Below are 15,624 nucleotides of genomic sequence, written 5' to 3'. Positions count from 1 at the left end.
TGGACTGTGACTGTCCCAAGTAACTGATTGATTGTGTCCAAGTCCCTTGTCTGATATTGGAGTCTGCCCCTGACTTACTGTCATAGGACCCCCAATTCCAGACTTTCTCATTTGACTAACTGAAGTAGAAAATGGGGGAGATACTAAATGAATATTTTGCATCAGTATTTACTGTGGAAAAGGATATGGAAGATATAGACTGTAGGTAAATAGATGGTGACATCTTGCAACATGTCCAGATTACAGAGGAGGAAGTACTTGATGTCTTGAAAGGGTGGATGTCTTGAAAGGTGGATAAATCCCCAGGACCTGATCAGGTGTACCCGAGAACTCTGTGGGAAGCTAGAGAAGTGATTGCTGGGCCTCTTGCAGAGATATTTGTATCATCAATAGTCACAGGTGAGTTGCCGGAAGACTGGAGGTTAGCAAACGTGGTGCCACTGTTTAAGAAGGGTGGTAAAGACAAGCCAGGGAACTATAGACCGGTGAGCCTGATCTCGGTGGTGGGCAAGTTGTTGGAGGGAATCCTGAGGGACAGGATGTACATGTATTTGGAAAGACAAGGACTGATTCGGGATAGTCAACATGGCTTTGTGCGTGGGAAATCATGTCTCACAAACTTGATTGAGTTTTTTGAAGAAGTAACAAAGAAGATTGATGAGGGCAGAGCAGTAGATGTGATCTATATGGACTTTAGTAAGGCATTCGACAAGGTTCCCCATGGGAGACTGATTAGCAAGGTTAGATCTCATGGAATAAAGGGAGAACTAGCCATTTGGATACAGATCTGGGTCAAAGGTAGAAGACAGAGGGTGGTGGTGGAGGGTTGTTTTTCAGACTGGAGGCCTCTGACCAGTGGAGTGCCACAAGGATCAGTGCTGGGTCTTCTACTTTTTTGTCATTTACATAAATGATTTGGATGTGAGCATAAGAGGTACAGTTAGTAAGTTTGCAGATGACATCAAAATTTGGAGATGTAGTGAACAGCGAAGAGAGTTACCTCAGATTACAACAGGATCTGGAGCAGATGGGCCAATGGGCTGAGAAGTGGCAAATGGAGTTTAATTCAGATAAATGCGAGGTGCAGCATTTTGGGAAAGCAAATCTTAGCATGGCTTAATGGTAAGGTCCTAGGGAATGTTGCTGAACAAAGAGACCTTGGAGTGCAGGTTCATAGCTCCTTGAAAGTGGAGTCGCAGGTAGATAGGATAGTGAAGAAGGCGTTTGGTATGCTTTCCTTTATTGGTCAGAGTATTGAGTACAGGAGTTGGGAGGTCATGTTGCGGCTGTACAGGACATTGGTTAGGCCACTGTTGGAATATTGCGTGCAATTCTGGTCTCCTTCCTATCGGAAAGTTGTGAAACTTGAAAGGGTTCAGAAAAGATTTACAAGGACGTTGCCAGGGTTGGAGGATCTGACTACAGGGAGAGGCTGAACAGGCTGGGGCTGTTTTCCCTGGAGCATCGGAGGCTGAGGGGTGACCTTATAGGGGTTTACAAAATTATGAGGGGCATGGATAGGATAAATAGACAAAGTCTTTTCCCTAGGGTCAGGGAGTCCAGAACTAGAGGGCATAGGTTTAGGGTGAAAGGGGAAAGATATAAAAGAGACCTCAGGGGCAACTTTTTCACGCAGAGTGTAGTACATGTATGGAATGAGCTGCCAGAGGAAGTGGTGGAGGCTGGTACAATTGCAACATTGAAGAGGCATTTGGATAGGTATATGAATGGGTATCTTCTTTGTTACTTCTTCAAAAAACTCAATCAAGTTTGTGAGACATGATTTCCCATGCACAAAGCCATGTTGACTATCCCGAATCAGTCCTTGTCTTTCCAAATATGGGTGCTGGCAGGTGGGACTAGATTGGGTTCGGATATCTGATCGGTGTGGACGGATTGGACCGAAGGGTCTGTTTCCATGCTGTATATCTCTATGACTCTATGACTCTAAGTTCTACTGACAATCACGTCAAGCAAACTATCTTTGTGTTTATGGTAATTGGCAAAGCAAGACAGAAGTAATACAAGCCTAGTATCTCTGGCTGAGGGAGGCAAAGCATACAAATGCAAGGCACACCACACAAGGCGGAAATACTGTAAGTATCCAGGTAAGTTCAGAGTGAGTGAGTGCGTGACATGAACAAAGAGCATGTAGATGCAGCCTGGTCCAGTCTATCAGCTGGTGTCTGTTCCAGAGCACAAGGTGTCCCTGCTGTAGATTAATTGATAATTACCACTGCAGCAGAGATGCATGCAGCATTGAAGTTCAACAGCTTCTGGGAAGTGGATTGAGATGTGCCATAAAGGTTTTTAGAGTTTGGCACATATTAGATGCCAATATACATGGACATGGGGGGCAGTGCCTGGTTGCTCGTGGAGCACTCTGAGATGTTGGTGCCCAAGTCCAAATTGGGGGTGATTAGACTCTGAGGTAAAAACAATGACTGCAGATGCTGGAAAGCTGCTCGTTGGATGCTGCCTGAACTGCTGTGCTCTTCCTGCACCACTAATCCAGTCGGTGATTAGACTCTATCTTGTTGAAGATTGTTGTTGAGTAATACTTGTATGGTGTATATTTTACTTACAAGCAGTGATCTGAATTTGCCAGACACCCATTCTGTTTATCATGATGAATTTTCTCAAATTTAGCTCATTGGTAGGTTTAGTTAGATAGGAAACTGAATTTCAATGAGGTAAATTGTGTGGAAAATGAGGAATTTAACAAGCAATAATCCCTAAACTCCTTTACTTGGCACCTGCCACTGCCTAGTGAGAAACTCATCAAGCTGCTTACCACAAGCATAAAAATGGCATGAGTTACTCTCAATGTCAAGGTGGGTCTTGCCAGGTTTTTCATCCAATTCTGACACAAATATGGCTGTAGCCCACATTGCTCAGACCTCTAAATATTTCAGTGAATGACTTGGATAGAATAAAGTAAATTTCAAAATTTGCTGATAATGCCATATGGGACAATTACTTACAATAATACCAGTTGACTACAACAACGCATAGATAGGCGAGCAGAATTAGCAAAGAATTGTCAAATAGAGATTAATACAAGAAATTGATTAATTTAGGCAGGAGCTATAGAGCTAGCCTTGGTATAGCCTAGGTGATGTTCAAAGTTTGGTAGGTGATGTGCTGTAGTGCATCTTACAATTGATACTACAGCCCAATTGGTATCCCAGTGGCAAAGAGAATGAATGGTGGATGGGGTGCCAATCAATTAGGCTCGTTCTGAGCTTTTTAAATGGTGAAGCAGCATTCGTTTGGGAAATTCTAAAGTATACTTCTACGTTCTTAATTTATATCTCAGAAATTATTCCAGTTGCTGCAGAATACCTCTGACCTCTTCCTATAATGATGTATTTATGTGTCTGGTTCAGTTAAATTTCCCATCAATGATTACATTCAGAATGTTGATGATTATCTATTGCGCAGTTCTAATTCCTTTGAATATCAGTATGAAGTAATTAGATTCTGTCCTGGTGGAGATTGTTGTGTGTGATACTTATATGATCCAAATTTTACTTACTACTTAACAACCCAATCCTGAGTGCCATCCAAGCCTTCTTCAGTGCGGGTATAGGATGTTATCTGATCTGAAAGAATTGCAAATATAACACTGCAGTCATTGGCAAACATCCCAACTTCTGACCTTATGATGGACAGAAGTTTACTGCTGACTCAATAAAGGTAATTGGGAGGAAACATCAGCCGTGATGAGCTCCTGTAGCAATGTCCTAGGGCTGAGATAATTGCCCTCTAAAAAGCAGAAATATTTTCCTTCGTTCGATGTAGGACACCAGTGGAAGATTTGACTCTGATTTCCAGTGGGTTCTTTGATGTCAAATCTGGTCAAATGTTTTAATTGCAAGGACAGTTGTTTTTATCTCACAGAACTTAAGTGTTCTGTCCATGTTTGGACCAAGGCTATAATGATGTCTAGAGCTCAGTGTCGAAACATTTATGGCAAAAAATGCTTGGGGAACATGGTCAAAGCTGTTGGCTGAAAGAGCAACTTCCACAAAACTGAATGTAAGCATCTTTTTCCTATTGATAAAAGAAAGCTTTAAAAGCAAAATAAACTGGAAGAAAACTTAGAATTCCATGCATTTGTCAGAGGCACATTTAAAGCAAGAATAGCGCAATACTATACCATTCTTGTGGTCAGGCACACCTCCAATAAATAGACATCTTAATAGGAGAACAATCAAAATAAGGACATTATTAAGTTCTGTCATTTGATCAATATCTCAGTTTTGGTCTTACGTTTAGGATACTATAACAAGAAAATCCTTTGAAAATTAAAGCAAATTAAGTACTAAACTGTTGCAAGTGATAGAAACAATAAAAAAAAGTTTAGATTAGATCTCCATATTACAGAATTGAACTATGTTCTAAGAAAAGGGAGAATGTTGCAGTGTAGCCCCACCCCAAATAGAAAGTAAAAGCACCTCAAAATTTCCATAATTTTATCCTCTACAGAGTCTGCTATTATTTCAATACCACTGTGTTTATTTTTAAGTTTTGTTCCTTTCATGGTGCAGATATGCTAATTTAGTTAAATGGATGAAATCATAATGATGATGGCTTTGGATCTGATGTTATCTCACTCCATTGTGCTACTGCACCAGTTAACTTTCTGCAACAAACAGTACATATTCAACATAAGATAAAGTGAGGAGAATAATTTTGTACTGGGTTTCTCTATATGTTATTTTACTGAAGTGGTTAGTATGCATTTAATGAGTTAGCAGCTATGTTAAAATATTTAAGACAAAGTTTAATGTTAAATCTTTAACTAGTACACTAAGATTGAGGAAAATTTAAATTTGTGTTATTTAATTCTATATCACTGAAATGTATACTTTCACAACAGAAGTTATACAGGAAAGAAATTAAGCCACCATTTAAACCAGCTGTAGGGAGACCAGAGGATACGTTTCACTTTGACCCTGAATTCACATCAAGGACACCAATTGGTGAGTAGTTCCTTTTGTGGTTTTTTGAATTGCTCAGTTAAGTTCATGCATTAAACTTGGAGTAATTTTGAAGTTATGTGATTGTGTAAAATAGACAATGGTGAACCAGAATGTTTCATTTGCTGTCTGGAACTTTAACTTAATCTTCTGGGCAGGATTGTGTCATCAGTTTTGGTTAATGCAGGTTTTTAGTTAATCCTAAAGTTTGTGCTATTCTGAAGCATTTAGTTTATTCAGAAATACATTTATAGATGGTAATGATTTTGTTTCGTGGCTGCCCAAACCATTTGATTCTTGTGTAAATATTATTGGAATAAGAATATGTTATTTATGCTAATGTATATTTTTAAAAAAGTCTTTCATGAATTGTGGGTGTCACCAGGAAGTCAGCATTCAATGCCCATCCCTAATTACTCTTGAACTGAATGACTTGCTAGTTCTATTCAGATGGCAGTTAAGAGTCAATCACATTACTATGAGTCTAGAGTTACACGTCAGCCAGACTCAGTAAGGACAACAGATTTCTTTCTCTAAAGGTCATGTGAACCAGATGGGTTTTCATGATAGTTGATAATGTTCCACACTCACGCTAATTTTCAATTCTTAAATTACTAAGTGAATTTGAATTCCATCAGCTGATATAATGGGATTTGAACCCATATCCCCAAAGTATTGGCCTCAGTGTCTAGATTATTGATATAATGACATTACCATGAAGTCACTTTTGTAGGTGAAATAGGAACCCCAGATTTCCTGTTTGTTTAGTGGATAGATCTGCATGGAAAAACTAACAGTAAAATGTTAAACAAGACATCTCTAGCCACAGGAGCTGTGGCCCAGATAATGCTGTCACCTTAATTCCACGTATGCAAGATTAATCAGTCCTTCAATAAGAGTTTTTGGAATATACATTCATCTATAGAAAGACTCCAAGCTTGACTCTTGTCCCAAAGCAATATATTCCCCAGACTATTTTCCACAAGAGCTAAAATTGATATATTCCAGTTAACTCTGACTGGATTCTGTCATTGAGCTATCTGGTGGAAACAAAATAGCAAAAATAATTTAGCAAGTTGCCATTTAGATTAATTTCGGATTATTAAGCTTACTCTCTCTGCTGCCTGTTTCCAAACTTATTCACATGATTTTGAAATGTAATAAACTGTGTCCAATTTGTAGATGCTGTTTTTAATTTACAAAACTATGAAAATATTTTGCTGATTATTTTGCTGGAGTTAATTAGGTTCACGTAGCATGAGTGACCTTTTTATACAATAAATAACCATATACAGACTGAAAATGGAAGCTATGTGTTATGAACAGGACACTCTAGTGGTAAAGGAGTTTTTGTGTATGTAGTTAACAATCACCCAAAGCTTTCAGAGTGGTGGCTAGATGGTGCTGTACTGATTTGATGCCTGTGCTCCTATTTTCAAACTCCACACTCCATCCAGTTTTCTTCCCCCTACACTGCTAAACATAGCAATAAATACGAGGAAGAACTTTCCACCATATGTTTTTCTCAATCACTACAGTTAAGTTGCTGATGTATTTCTTCTGGCCCATGGTACAGTGATGTGTAGTTTTAAAGCTTTCCTACATGTAACTAAAATAGCAATATCTTCTTCTGGCAGCTTGTCCTGCTGTGGCCTCTTTTTATTTTCCCAGTCTTGTTCCATTCTCCAAAAAAGCCTTATCAAATCACATATGCATGGATGCAACTTGTTTCAGTGTTGATTTTATGTGATTCATAGAGAATCATTGAATCCCTACTGTGTGGAAGCAGGCCATTTGACTCATCAGGTCCACACCGACTCTCTGAAGAGTATTCCACCCAGACCCACCCCCAAACCTTATCCCTGTATCCCTGCATTTCCCATGGCCAATCCATCTAGCTTACACATCTCTGGACATGACAGGCAATTCAGCATGACCAATCCATCTAACCTGCCAATCTTTAGACTGTGGGAGTAAACTGGAGGACCTGGAAGAAACTCACACAGACACAGGGAGAATGTCTGTGTACAGTTTGTGCAGTCACCCAAGACTGGAATCAAGCCTGGGTCCCTGGCATTGTGAGGCAGCAGTGTTAACCACTGAGCCACCATGCCACCCAATTCAAAAGTGCTAAACAACCAGCCAGAATGCTCCATATTGGATATTTGCTGAAGGCTGTATGTGCTGAGGACCTTCAGAGAACAATGTTCTTGTCACAACTTCAGAGACGCAAATTTTTTAAGAGGCCTTCACTTTATGAATAAAGTTATGAGTTAAATAAGTCATTGACTACAAAGCAGAGCAAAAATACCATCTCGTGTGGCTCTAAATGTGACCATAGTTCTTAACTTCTATATGTCCATCAGTATGCAAGCCACTGGTGATAAGTACAACACTACACAGATTTCAGTATACAACTCTACAAGGATTTTCTGTACACAGGGAAGTATTTTCATCTCATTACATTTTATTAGAAACAAGTTCTTCTTGAATACATTGTATAGGTGAATACGTTGTATACTTATACAATGTATTCAAGAAAAATGGATACTCAAAAAATACAGTCCGCAGAATCCTCAAGAACAAACCATGACAAGCGGACCAAACACAGCCAGGAACCCTAACCACCTTACCATACATCAAAGAAGTTTCAGAAATGACAGCCAGACTACTAAGACCCCTCGGAATCCTAGTAGCACACAAACCCACCAACACTCTCAAACAAAGACTAACAAACTTAAAAGCCCCAGTACAAACCATGGACCAAACCAACATCATCTACAAAGTTCCATGCAAGGACTGCCACAAACACTACGTAGGACAAACAGGAAGAAAGTTAGCCACCAGGATACACGAACACCAGCTAGCCACAAAAAGATATGACCCTCCCTCCCTCATAGCCCTACACACGGATGAAGAAAACCACCATTTCAACTGGGACAACACATCTATCATGGGACAGACTAAGCAAAAACATGTCAGAGAATTCCTAGAGGCCTGGCACTCCAACCACAACGCCATAAACAAACACATGGATCTAGATACCATCTATCAACCCCTCAGAAAACGAACAGGAAATGACATCACCACAAACCCCAGGAACCCCATCCAGGACAAACATATAAATAGAAAGCAGGAGACAACAGCTTTGCTTCACTTGGAGGTCGCCACTGATGATGTTACCTAGCCAGGTAATGAAACGTCTGGATATCAAACCTACAGCTCAGCGAGCAAACCTACACCCTAAATTGCCATCATCTAGAAGGACTAAGGCAGCAGATACATTGGAACATGATCACATGCAAGCTACCCACCATCGTGACTTAGAACTATATTGCTGTTCCTTCAGTTTTGTTGGATGAAAATCCTTGAACCTCCTTCCAAAAATCATTGTGGGGTATCTACTGCAGTGGTTCAAGAAGGCAGCTCATCACTGACTTCTCCAGAGAAATTATGGGTGACCAATAAATATCCAGTGATGCTCATATCCCATGAATAATTTTTTTTTAAATGCGCCTGCTGTGAACCTAGCCATTTATATGAAGCAAAAGGGGATTTCACTCCCTCGATACAGTTGATTGTACAATATGTATTTCCTGGTGCCTTGTATTAGAATGTTGCCTGAAGGAGGAGATTATGATGGTGAGTGATAAAGACAAGGGAAAAAGAATGAGTCTGTTGATGAGTAGGAAATCGGGTTGAGGTTTCTGGAATCACTCGTGAACAAGCTGATCATGCAGATACTGGATTAGTGGTGCTGGAAGAGCACAGTAGTTCAGGCAGCATCCAACGAGCAGCGAAATCGACGTTTCGGGCAAAAGCCCTTCATCAGGAATAAAGGCAGTGAGCCTGAAGCATGGAGAGATAAGCTAGAGGAGGGTGGGGGTGGGGAGAGAGTAGCATAGAGTACAATGGGTGAGTGGGGGAGGGGATGAAGGTGATAGGTCAGGGAGGAGAGGGTGGAGTGGATAGGTGGAAAAGAAGACAGGCAGGTCGGACAAGTCCGGACAAGTCAAGGAGACAGTGCTGAGCTGGAAGTTTGAAACGAGGATGAGGTGGGGGAAGGGGAAATGAGGAAGCTGCTGAAGTCCACATTGATGCCCTGGGGTTGAAGTGTTCCGAGGCGGAAGATGAGGCGTTCTTCCTCCAGGCGTCTGGTGGTGAGGGAGCGGTAGTGAAGGAGGCCCAGGACCTCCATGTCCTCGGCAGAGTGGGAGGGGGAGTTGAAATGTTGGGCCACGGGGCGGTTTGGTTGATTGGTGCGGGTGTCTCGGAGATGTTCCCTAAAGCGCTCTGCTAGGAGGAGCCCAGTCTCCCCAATGTAGAGGAGACCACATCGGGAGCAACGGATACAATAAATGATATTAGTGGATGTGCAGGTAAAACTTTGATGGATGTGGAAGGCTCCTTTAGGGCCTTGGATAGAGGTGAGGGAGGAGGTGTGGGCACAGGTTTTACAGTTCCTGCGGTGGCAGGGGAAAGTGCCAGAATGGGAGGGTGGGTCGTAGGGGGGTGTGGACCTGACCAGGTAGTCACGGAAGGTACGGTCTTTGCGGAAGGTGGAAAGGAGTGGGGAGGGAAATATATCCCTGGTTGTGGGGTCTTTTTGGAGGTGGCGGAAATGTCGGCGGATGATTTGGTTTATGCGAAGGTTTGTAGGGTGGAAGGTGAGCACCAGGGGCGTTCTGTCCTTGTTACGGTTGGAGGGGTGGGGTTTGAGGGCAGAGGTGCGGGATGTGGACGAGATGTATTGGAGGGCATCTTTAACCACGTGGGAAGGGAAATTGCGGTCTCTAAGGAAGGAGGCCATCTGGTGTGTTCTATGGTGGAACTGGTCCTCCTGGGAGCAGATACGGCGGAGGCGGAGAAATTGGGAATACGGGATGGCATTTTTGCAAGAGATAGGGTGGGAAGAGTTGTAATCCAGGTAGCTGTGGGAGTCGGTGGGTTTGTAAAAAATGTCAGTGTAAAGTCGGTCGTCACTAATGGAGATGGAGAGGTCCAGGAAGGGGAGCGAGGTGTCAGAGATGGTCCAGGTAAATTTAAGGTCAGGGTGGAATGTGTTGGTGAAGTTGATGAATTGCTCAACCTCCTCGCGGGAGCACGAGGTGGCGCCAATGCAGTCATCAATATAGCAGAGGAAGAGGTGGGGAGTGGTGCTGGTGATCAACTGTTCTACATAGCCAACAAAGAGACAGGCATAGCTGGGCCCATACATGTGCCCATGGCTACCCCTTTGGTCTGGAGGAAGTGGGAGGATTCAAAGGAGAAATTGTTAAGGGTGAGGACCAGTTCGGCCAAACGAATGAGTGTCAGTGGAAGGGTACTGTTGGGGAAGTCTGGAGAGGAAAAAATGGAGGGCTTGGAGGCCCTGGTCATGGCGGATGGAGGTGTAGAGGGATTGGATATCCATGGTGAAGATGAGGCGTTGGGGGCCAGGGAAACGGAAGTCTTGGAGGAGGTGGAGGGCGTGGGTGGTGTCTCGAACGTATGTGGGGAGTTTCTGGACTAGGGGGTATAGGACAGTGTCGAGATAGGTAGAGATGAGTTCAGTGGGGCAGGAGCATGCTGAGACAATGGGTCGGCCAGGGTGGTCAGGCTTGTGGATCTTGGGAAGGAGGTAGAACCGGGCAGTGCGGGGTTCCCGGACTATGAGGTTGGAAGCTGTGGGTGGGAGATCTCCTGAGGTGATTAGGTTCTGTATGGTCTGGGAGATGATGGTTTGGTGATGGGGGGTGGGGTCATGGTCGAGGGGGCAGTAGGAAGAGGTGTCCTTGAGTTGGCGTTTGGCTTCAGCGGTGTAGAGGTCAGTGCGCCAGACTACCACTGCGCCCCCTTTATCCGCTGGCTTAATGGTGAGGTTGGGATTAGAGCAGAGGGATTGGAGGGCTGCACGTTGTGAGGGTGAGAGGTTGGAGTGGGGGAGGGGGGTTGACAGGTTGAGGCGGTTAATGTCCCGGTGGCAGTTGGAAATGAAGAGGTTGAGGGCAGGTAATTGGCCAGCGTGGGGTGTCCAGATGGATGCAGTGTGTTGGAGGTGGGCGAAGGGGTCCTCGGAAGGTGGGCGGGAGTCCTGATTGTGAAAGTAAGCTCGGAGGCGGAGGCGACGGAAGAATTGTTCGATGTCACGGCGTGTATTAAATTCATTGATGCGTGGACGGAGGGGGATGAAGGTGAGTCCTTTGCTGAGGACTGATCATTCGTCCTCAGTGAGTGGGAGGTCTGGGGGGATGGTGAAAACTCGGCAGGGCCGGGAGCTGGGATCTGGTGTGGGTGTGGAGCTGGGAGTGGGGTGGGAGCCAGTACCTGGAGTGGGTGTGATGGTGGGGGGAATGGGGGTGGAGGCATGAGCAGGGGTAATGTTCCCCTGATCATGTAGAGCTTGTGCAAAATGGAACTTCCTATTTTCCTATGTTCTCTTCTATTTCCTCCTCATATTCTTGTACCTCAGCTTCTTGTTCAGGCTCTTCTCTTGTGATGGTCAGGTTGTTCAGCCTTAAACACATTTCCAAACATTTTGGTATCTGTCCCACTGAGTGCACCTTTCTAGAGCAGTCCAAGCAGGGAAGTGTTTCTTGAAGACATGGACAATTGTACCCTATAACATTTCCTCATTTTAAGTCTCCTTTGAATATATATACGGGATTCAAACCCGAATCTTGAGCCAGACAATGCATCACCAGGTGAATGCCAGTTAACCTGACAGCAGGAAGGATTCCTTCATTCTTTAGAAGTTTGGTATTTCATCTATATTTGGCCCTCCATCGCAAGTCAAAGGCTGGCTACTAGGAGGTAAGGGTAATCCCCTTGTGACATGGCTCATGATTAGGGTTTGAATCCCACACACATATTCAAAGGAAGGGAGTCTGTGTCTGAGGGGGTAGCTTCATTATCCACAGATCCACTATCAATCAGACCACAAGGTAATCCATCTGAATCAAATCACTTTGACCAATGGCATAGAGACACGCGAAGGCAGAACTCTTAAGCTTGCAAGACAGCACTCTCAGACTCCATTCAAGCTATTGGAAGCTGTTTGTACTACAATGGAAGTTGTGACATTGGCCATAAGACCTTGCTTCATGGTGGGCTCCACAAGTATGACAATGGAAGTGACTACCAGTTCCATATTTGAAAGGGTAGGGTTGAAGATCAATGAAAAGTCCTTTGCCAAGTTGGTACAGACTCCTCCAACCTCCTTGACATTGGCTTTCTGGCAAACTTGCCATTGTACCGATTATTTTAGTGTACGCCAGATTTGAGCCAGATTGATCTCGTTGACCATATGGTAGTTGATTGGGGTTATTAACAGGGGCCAATATAACCAGGACAGATCTTCAGGGAGAGGTAGTCACCAAGGGGCATGGACTGCTTTGTTTCCCCTGCCAACTCTATTTTGATTTAATCCCTACCCTCCCCTTGACTTTTTTGATCACGCAGCATTGCCCTCTGAGAAGGGCACTGCCTGTCACTGGCCACTCGGGTGTTTCCTTTCTTCTTGGTGGTGGTACATAAATAAAGATTTACACACTTGTTGGTTTTCACTGTGTCAGACACCTGCACACACAAGAAAAAATAAGCACAAAAAAAAGGATTAAAAAATATATAACCCGGAGATTAGAAATAAAAAGAAAAATATGTAAACAGGGAATTTAGAATTTCCTCATTTCAGGGAAAAGCAAAACAAAACAAAAAAAAACCCAGACAGATCTTCAGGAGAGGTGGGCACCACAGGGCATAGACTGCCTTGCTTCCCCCTCCAACTCTATTTTGATTTAACCCCTATCCTCCCCTTCACCTCTTTGTTCATGAAGGCTTTGCCCAAAAGGAACGAGGCACAGCTTGTCACTGGCCACATATAAAACCAGGAGAGAGGTGGACATCATCGGGAATGCAGTGAATTTTTTCCCCCTCCATTTCTATTTTGATTTAATCACTACCCTCCCCTTTGCCTTTCTCAAATAAGCTTTGCTTGCTGTGGGCTCTGCTTGTCACTGGTTCATTGGCCTCACATGTGCCTTTACTGGTGGTGGAATATTCATAAAGTTATTTTCACTTGGTGTTTTTCACTGTATCCTGCACCTGCACACACACAAATAGGTTTGTATAGAATATGAGCACTACTGCTGTAAGGCAGAAGTGTGGAGGGAGGGGGTGGGGAAGCAAACAAAAATATAACAGCAGATGGAGAATCTTCAAAAAAATATATAACCAGGAGATTATGCACAGTACACTGGCTGTGGCCAACCATCTCAGGGTCAGTCACCTGAAATGGAGGGATTCTAATCTGCTGAGTTCAAGACTGCACCGCCAGAGTTATATTACCCTCTCCACCCCTATCCGCTTTCCATAAAGACCATTCCCTCTGCAACTCCCGTGCCAGGCCCACGCCTCCCTCTAACCCATCCTCCCCTCCCAGCACCTTCCATTGCCACCACAGGAATTTCACAAACTGTGTCCAGACCTCCCCCCTCAGCTCCGTCGAAGTCCCAAAGGACCTTCCACATCCATCAGAGTTTTACCTGCACTTCCACACAAGTCATTTACTGTATCCGTGGCTCCTGAAGCAGTCTCCTCTACACTGGAGAGACAGGGTTCTTATTTGCAGAGCACTTCAGAGAATATCTCCAGGACACCAGCACCAATCAACCCCACCGCCCCTTGGCTGAACACTTCAACTCTCCCTCCCACTCCACCAAGGACCATGCAGGTCCTGGGCCTCCTCCATTGCCACACCCTAATCACCCAACGCCAGGAGGAAGAACACATCTTCTGCTTTGGGATCCTTCCAACCACATGGCGTCAATGTGGACTTCACCAGTTTCCTCAATTTCCACTCCTCCCACCTTATCCCAGATCCAACCTTCCAACTCGGCATCACCCTCATGACCTGTCCTATCTGTCCATCTTCCTTCCCACCTATCTGCTCCACCCTCGTCTCTGACCTATCACCTTCACCCCCACCTCCATCTACCTATTGCATTCCCAGCTACCTTCCCCCCATCCCCTCTCCCTCCCATTTATCTCTCAGCCCCCTTGGCTCACAAGCCTCATTCCTGATGAAGAGCTTATGCCTGAAATGTCAATTCTCTTGCTCCTTGGATGCTGCCTGACCTGCTGTGCTTTTCCAGCACCCACAATCTCGACTCTGAGCTGGCTGGCCACAGCCAGTGTACTGAGAAAAACAAATATAACCAGGAGATTTGGGCCTCTACGTTCAGGTGACTGACTCTGAGCTGGCCGGTCACAGCCAGTGTACTGTGTGAACTAATGAATTGAAGGATGATTTGATAATGGGACCCAGCCTCTGAGCTGCTGTTTTGGTATTTGGGTACTGGACTGAATCTTTATATATGGATCGAGCCTTTATGGGTTTACATTATGCCTTTTTGTGATTACCATGCCTTTTCAGTGGACCATGTCCTTGCGAGTGGACTAACATGCTGTTGTGGACCACACCCTTATGTGCGGATTATGTATTGTCTGTGCAGACTCTGCCTTTATGGCTGGACTGTTTTTGTGCTTGGACTGTGCCTCTGCGTAAGCCCTATAGAGCTGGCCCAACCAATAGTTTGGTCTGTGTGGAGGCCGACCAACAGCCATGGGGAATGTGTGTTTGTCTGTAAACTTTTGAGCTACTGATTGATATGAGATGTGCTTCTACACAATGTGTTGTGTCAATGCTTCTGCTTTTCAGTAAATTGTCTGATGTATAGTGACTTTGCCATATATCGTGTTTGAGACACTGTAACTTTGTGTGAACTTGGAACTTACTGTTTATAATGCAATGTGCTTTCGCGCCATGTGTCATGTTCACGGCACTGTTGTCTAATGTGGACATGAATTTACATTTTGAACAGAGATGTTCTTCTGTAGAATGTTCTTTGTTAATGTCTCCATTTTCAGGGATTTGTTCTCGATGTATTGTGAATGATGTTATGTGTTGTGTCTGACACTGTAATCTATGTAAGCTTTGAATAAAAAAGTACAAAAAATATAATCAGGAGATGAGAATCCCTCCATTTCAGGTGACTGACCCTGAGCTGGCTGGCCACAGCCAGTGTACTGTGCATACGTAAAGAAAGGGTGACCTGGTGACAGGATACCAGTCACTGTGCAGTTACTTCAGTAACCAGTAGCCTTCTTGTATAGGCCAAACCCTCAATGTCCTTATTTGGGTCTATAACAGCAGAAGTTTGTATGGCAATCCACTCTATTGAGCTGCAATATGTGCTACCCTTATTCTATCCTGGCTGTCGGCCACTCTTGTACAATGTCTCACAATGTGCAGACCTCACCACTAAGCCATCCTGTATAGTATATTGTCAGTATCTGAGCAGGTGTCTGTGAGTGTTAGAGCACCGATGGTGTTTCCTCTTCATTGTTATTTTCCTTCTTTTGCTTCTATTGCTGCCTGGTCAGGTTGCAGTTCTTGGATATCTGAAAGAAGGAAGGCAGCAGGGATTGTTGTGGTAAGAGGGATGGGAATAAGTCATACAAACATCTAAAATAGTAGCAAATGTAGATCAATTGGCCCCTAGAGCCTATTCCCCATTCAATAAAATCATCTATTGGTGTTTCAGATTCCACATTTCCATTTACCCCCAATAATTCTTGAATCCCCTGCCTAACAAGAAGC

The 15,624-nt window shown here is 43.9% G+C and overlaps 1 protein-coding gene across 5 annotated transcripts in view; it reads left to right on the top strand.

Annotated features, from left to right (window-relative positions):
- rps6ka2 (ribosomal protein S6 kinase, polypeptide 2) overlaps positions 1 to 15,624 on the top strand; it is a 436,546-nt gene that overhangs the window by 341,562 nt on the left and 79,360 nt on the right. For all 5 annotated transcript variants that reach the window (XM_072581035.1, XM_072581037.1, XM_072581038.1 and 2 more), the window contains one exon: positions 4,886 to 4,988. In XM_072581035.1, the coding sequence (XP_072437136.1) occupies positions 4,886 to 4,988 (103 nt within the window). The remainder of the gene's footprint in view (positions 1 to 4,885; positions 4,989 to 15,624) is intronic.

Source organism: Chiloscyllium punctatum, chromosome 11, assembly GCF_047496795.1.
Source record: "Chiloscyllium punctatum isolate Juve2018m chromosome 11, sChiPun1.3, whole genome shotgun sequence".
NCBI classification, from domain to species: domain Eukaryota; kingdom Metazoa; phylum Chordata; class Chondrichthyes; order Orectolobiformes; family Hemiscylliidae; genus Chiloscyllium; species Chiloscyllium punctatum.
Note: the sequence above shows the minus strand (reverse complement) of the source record. Positions and strands in the feature narration are given on the sequence as shown.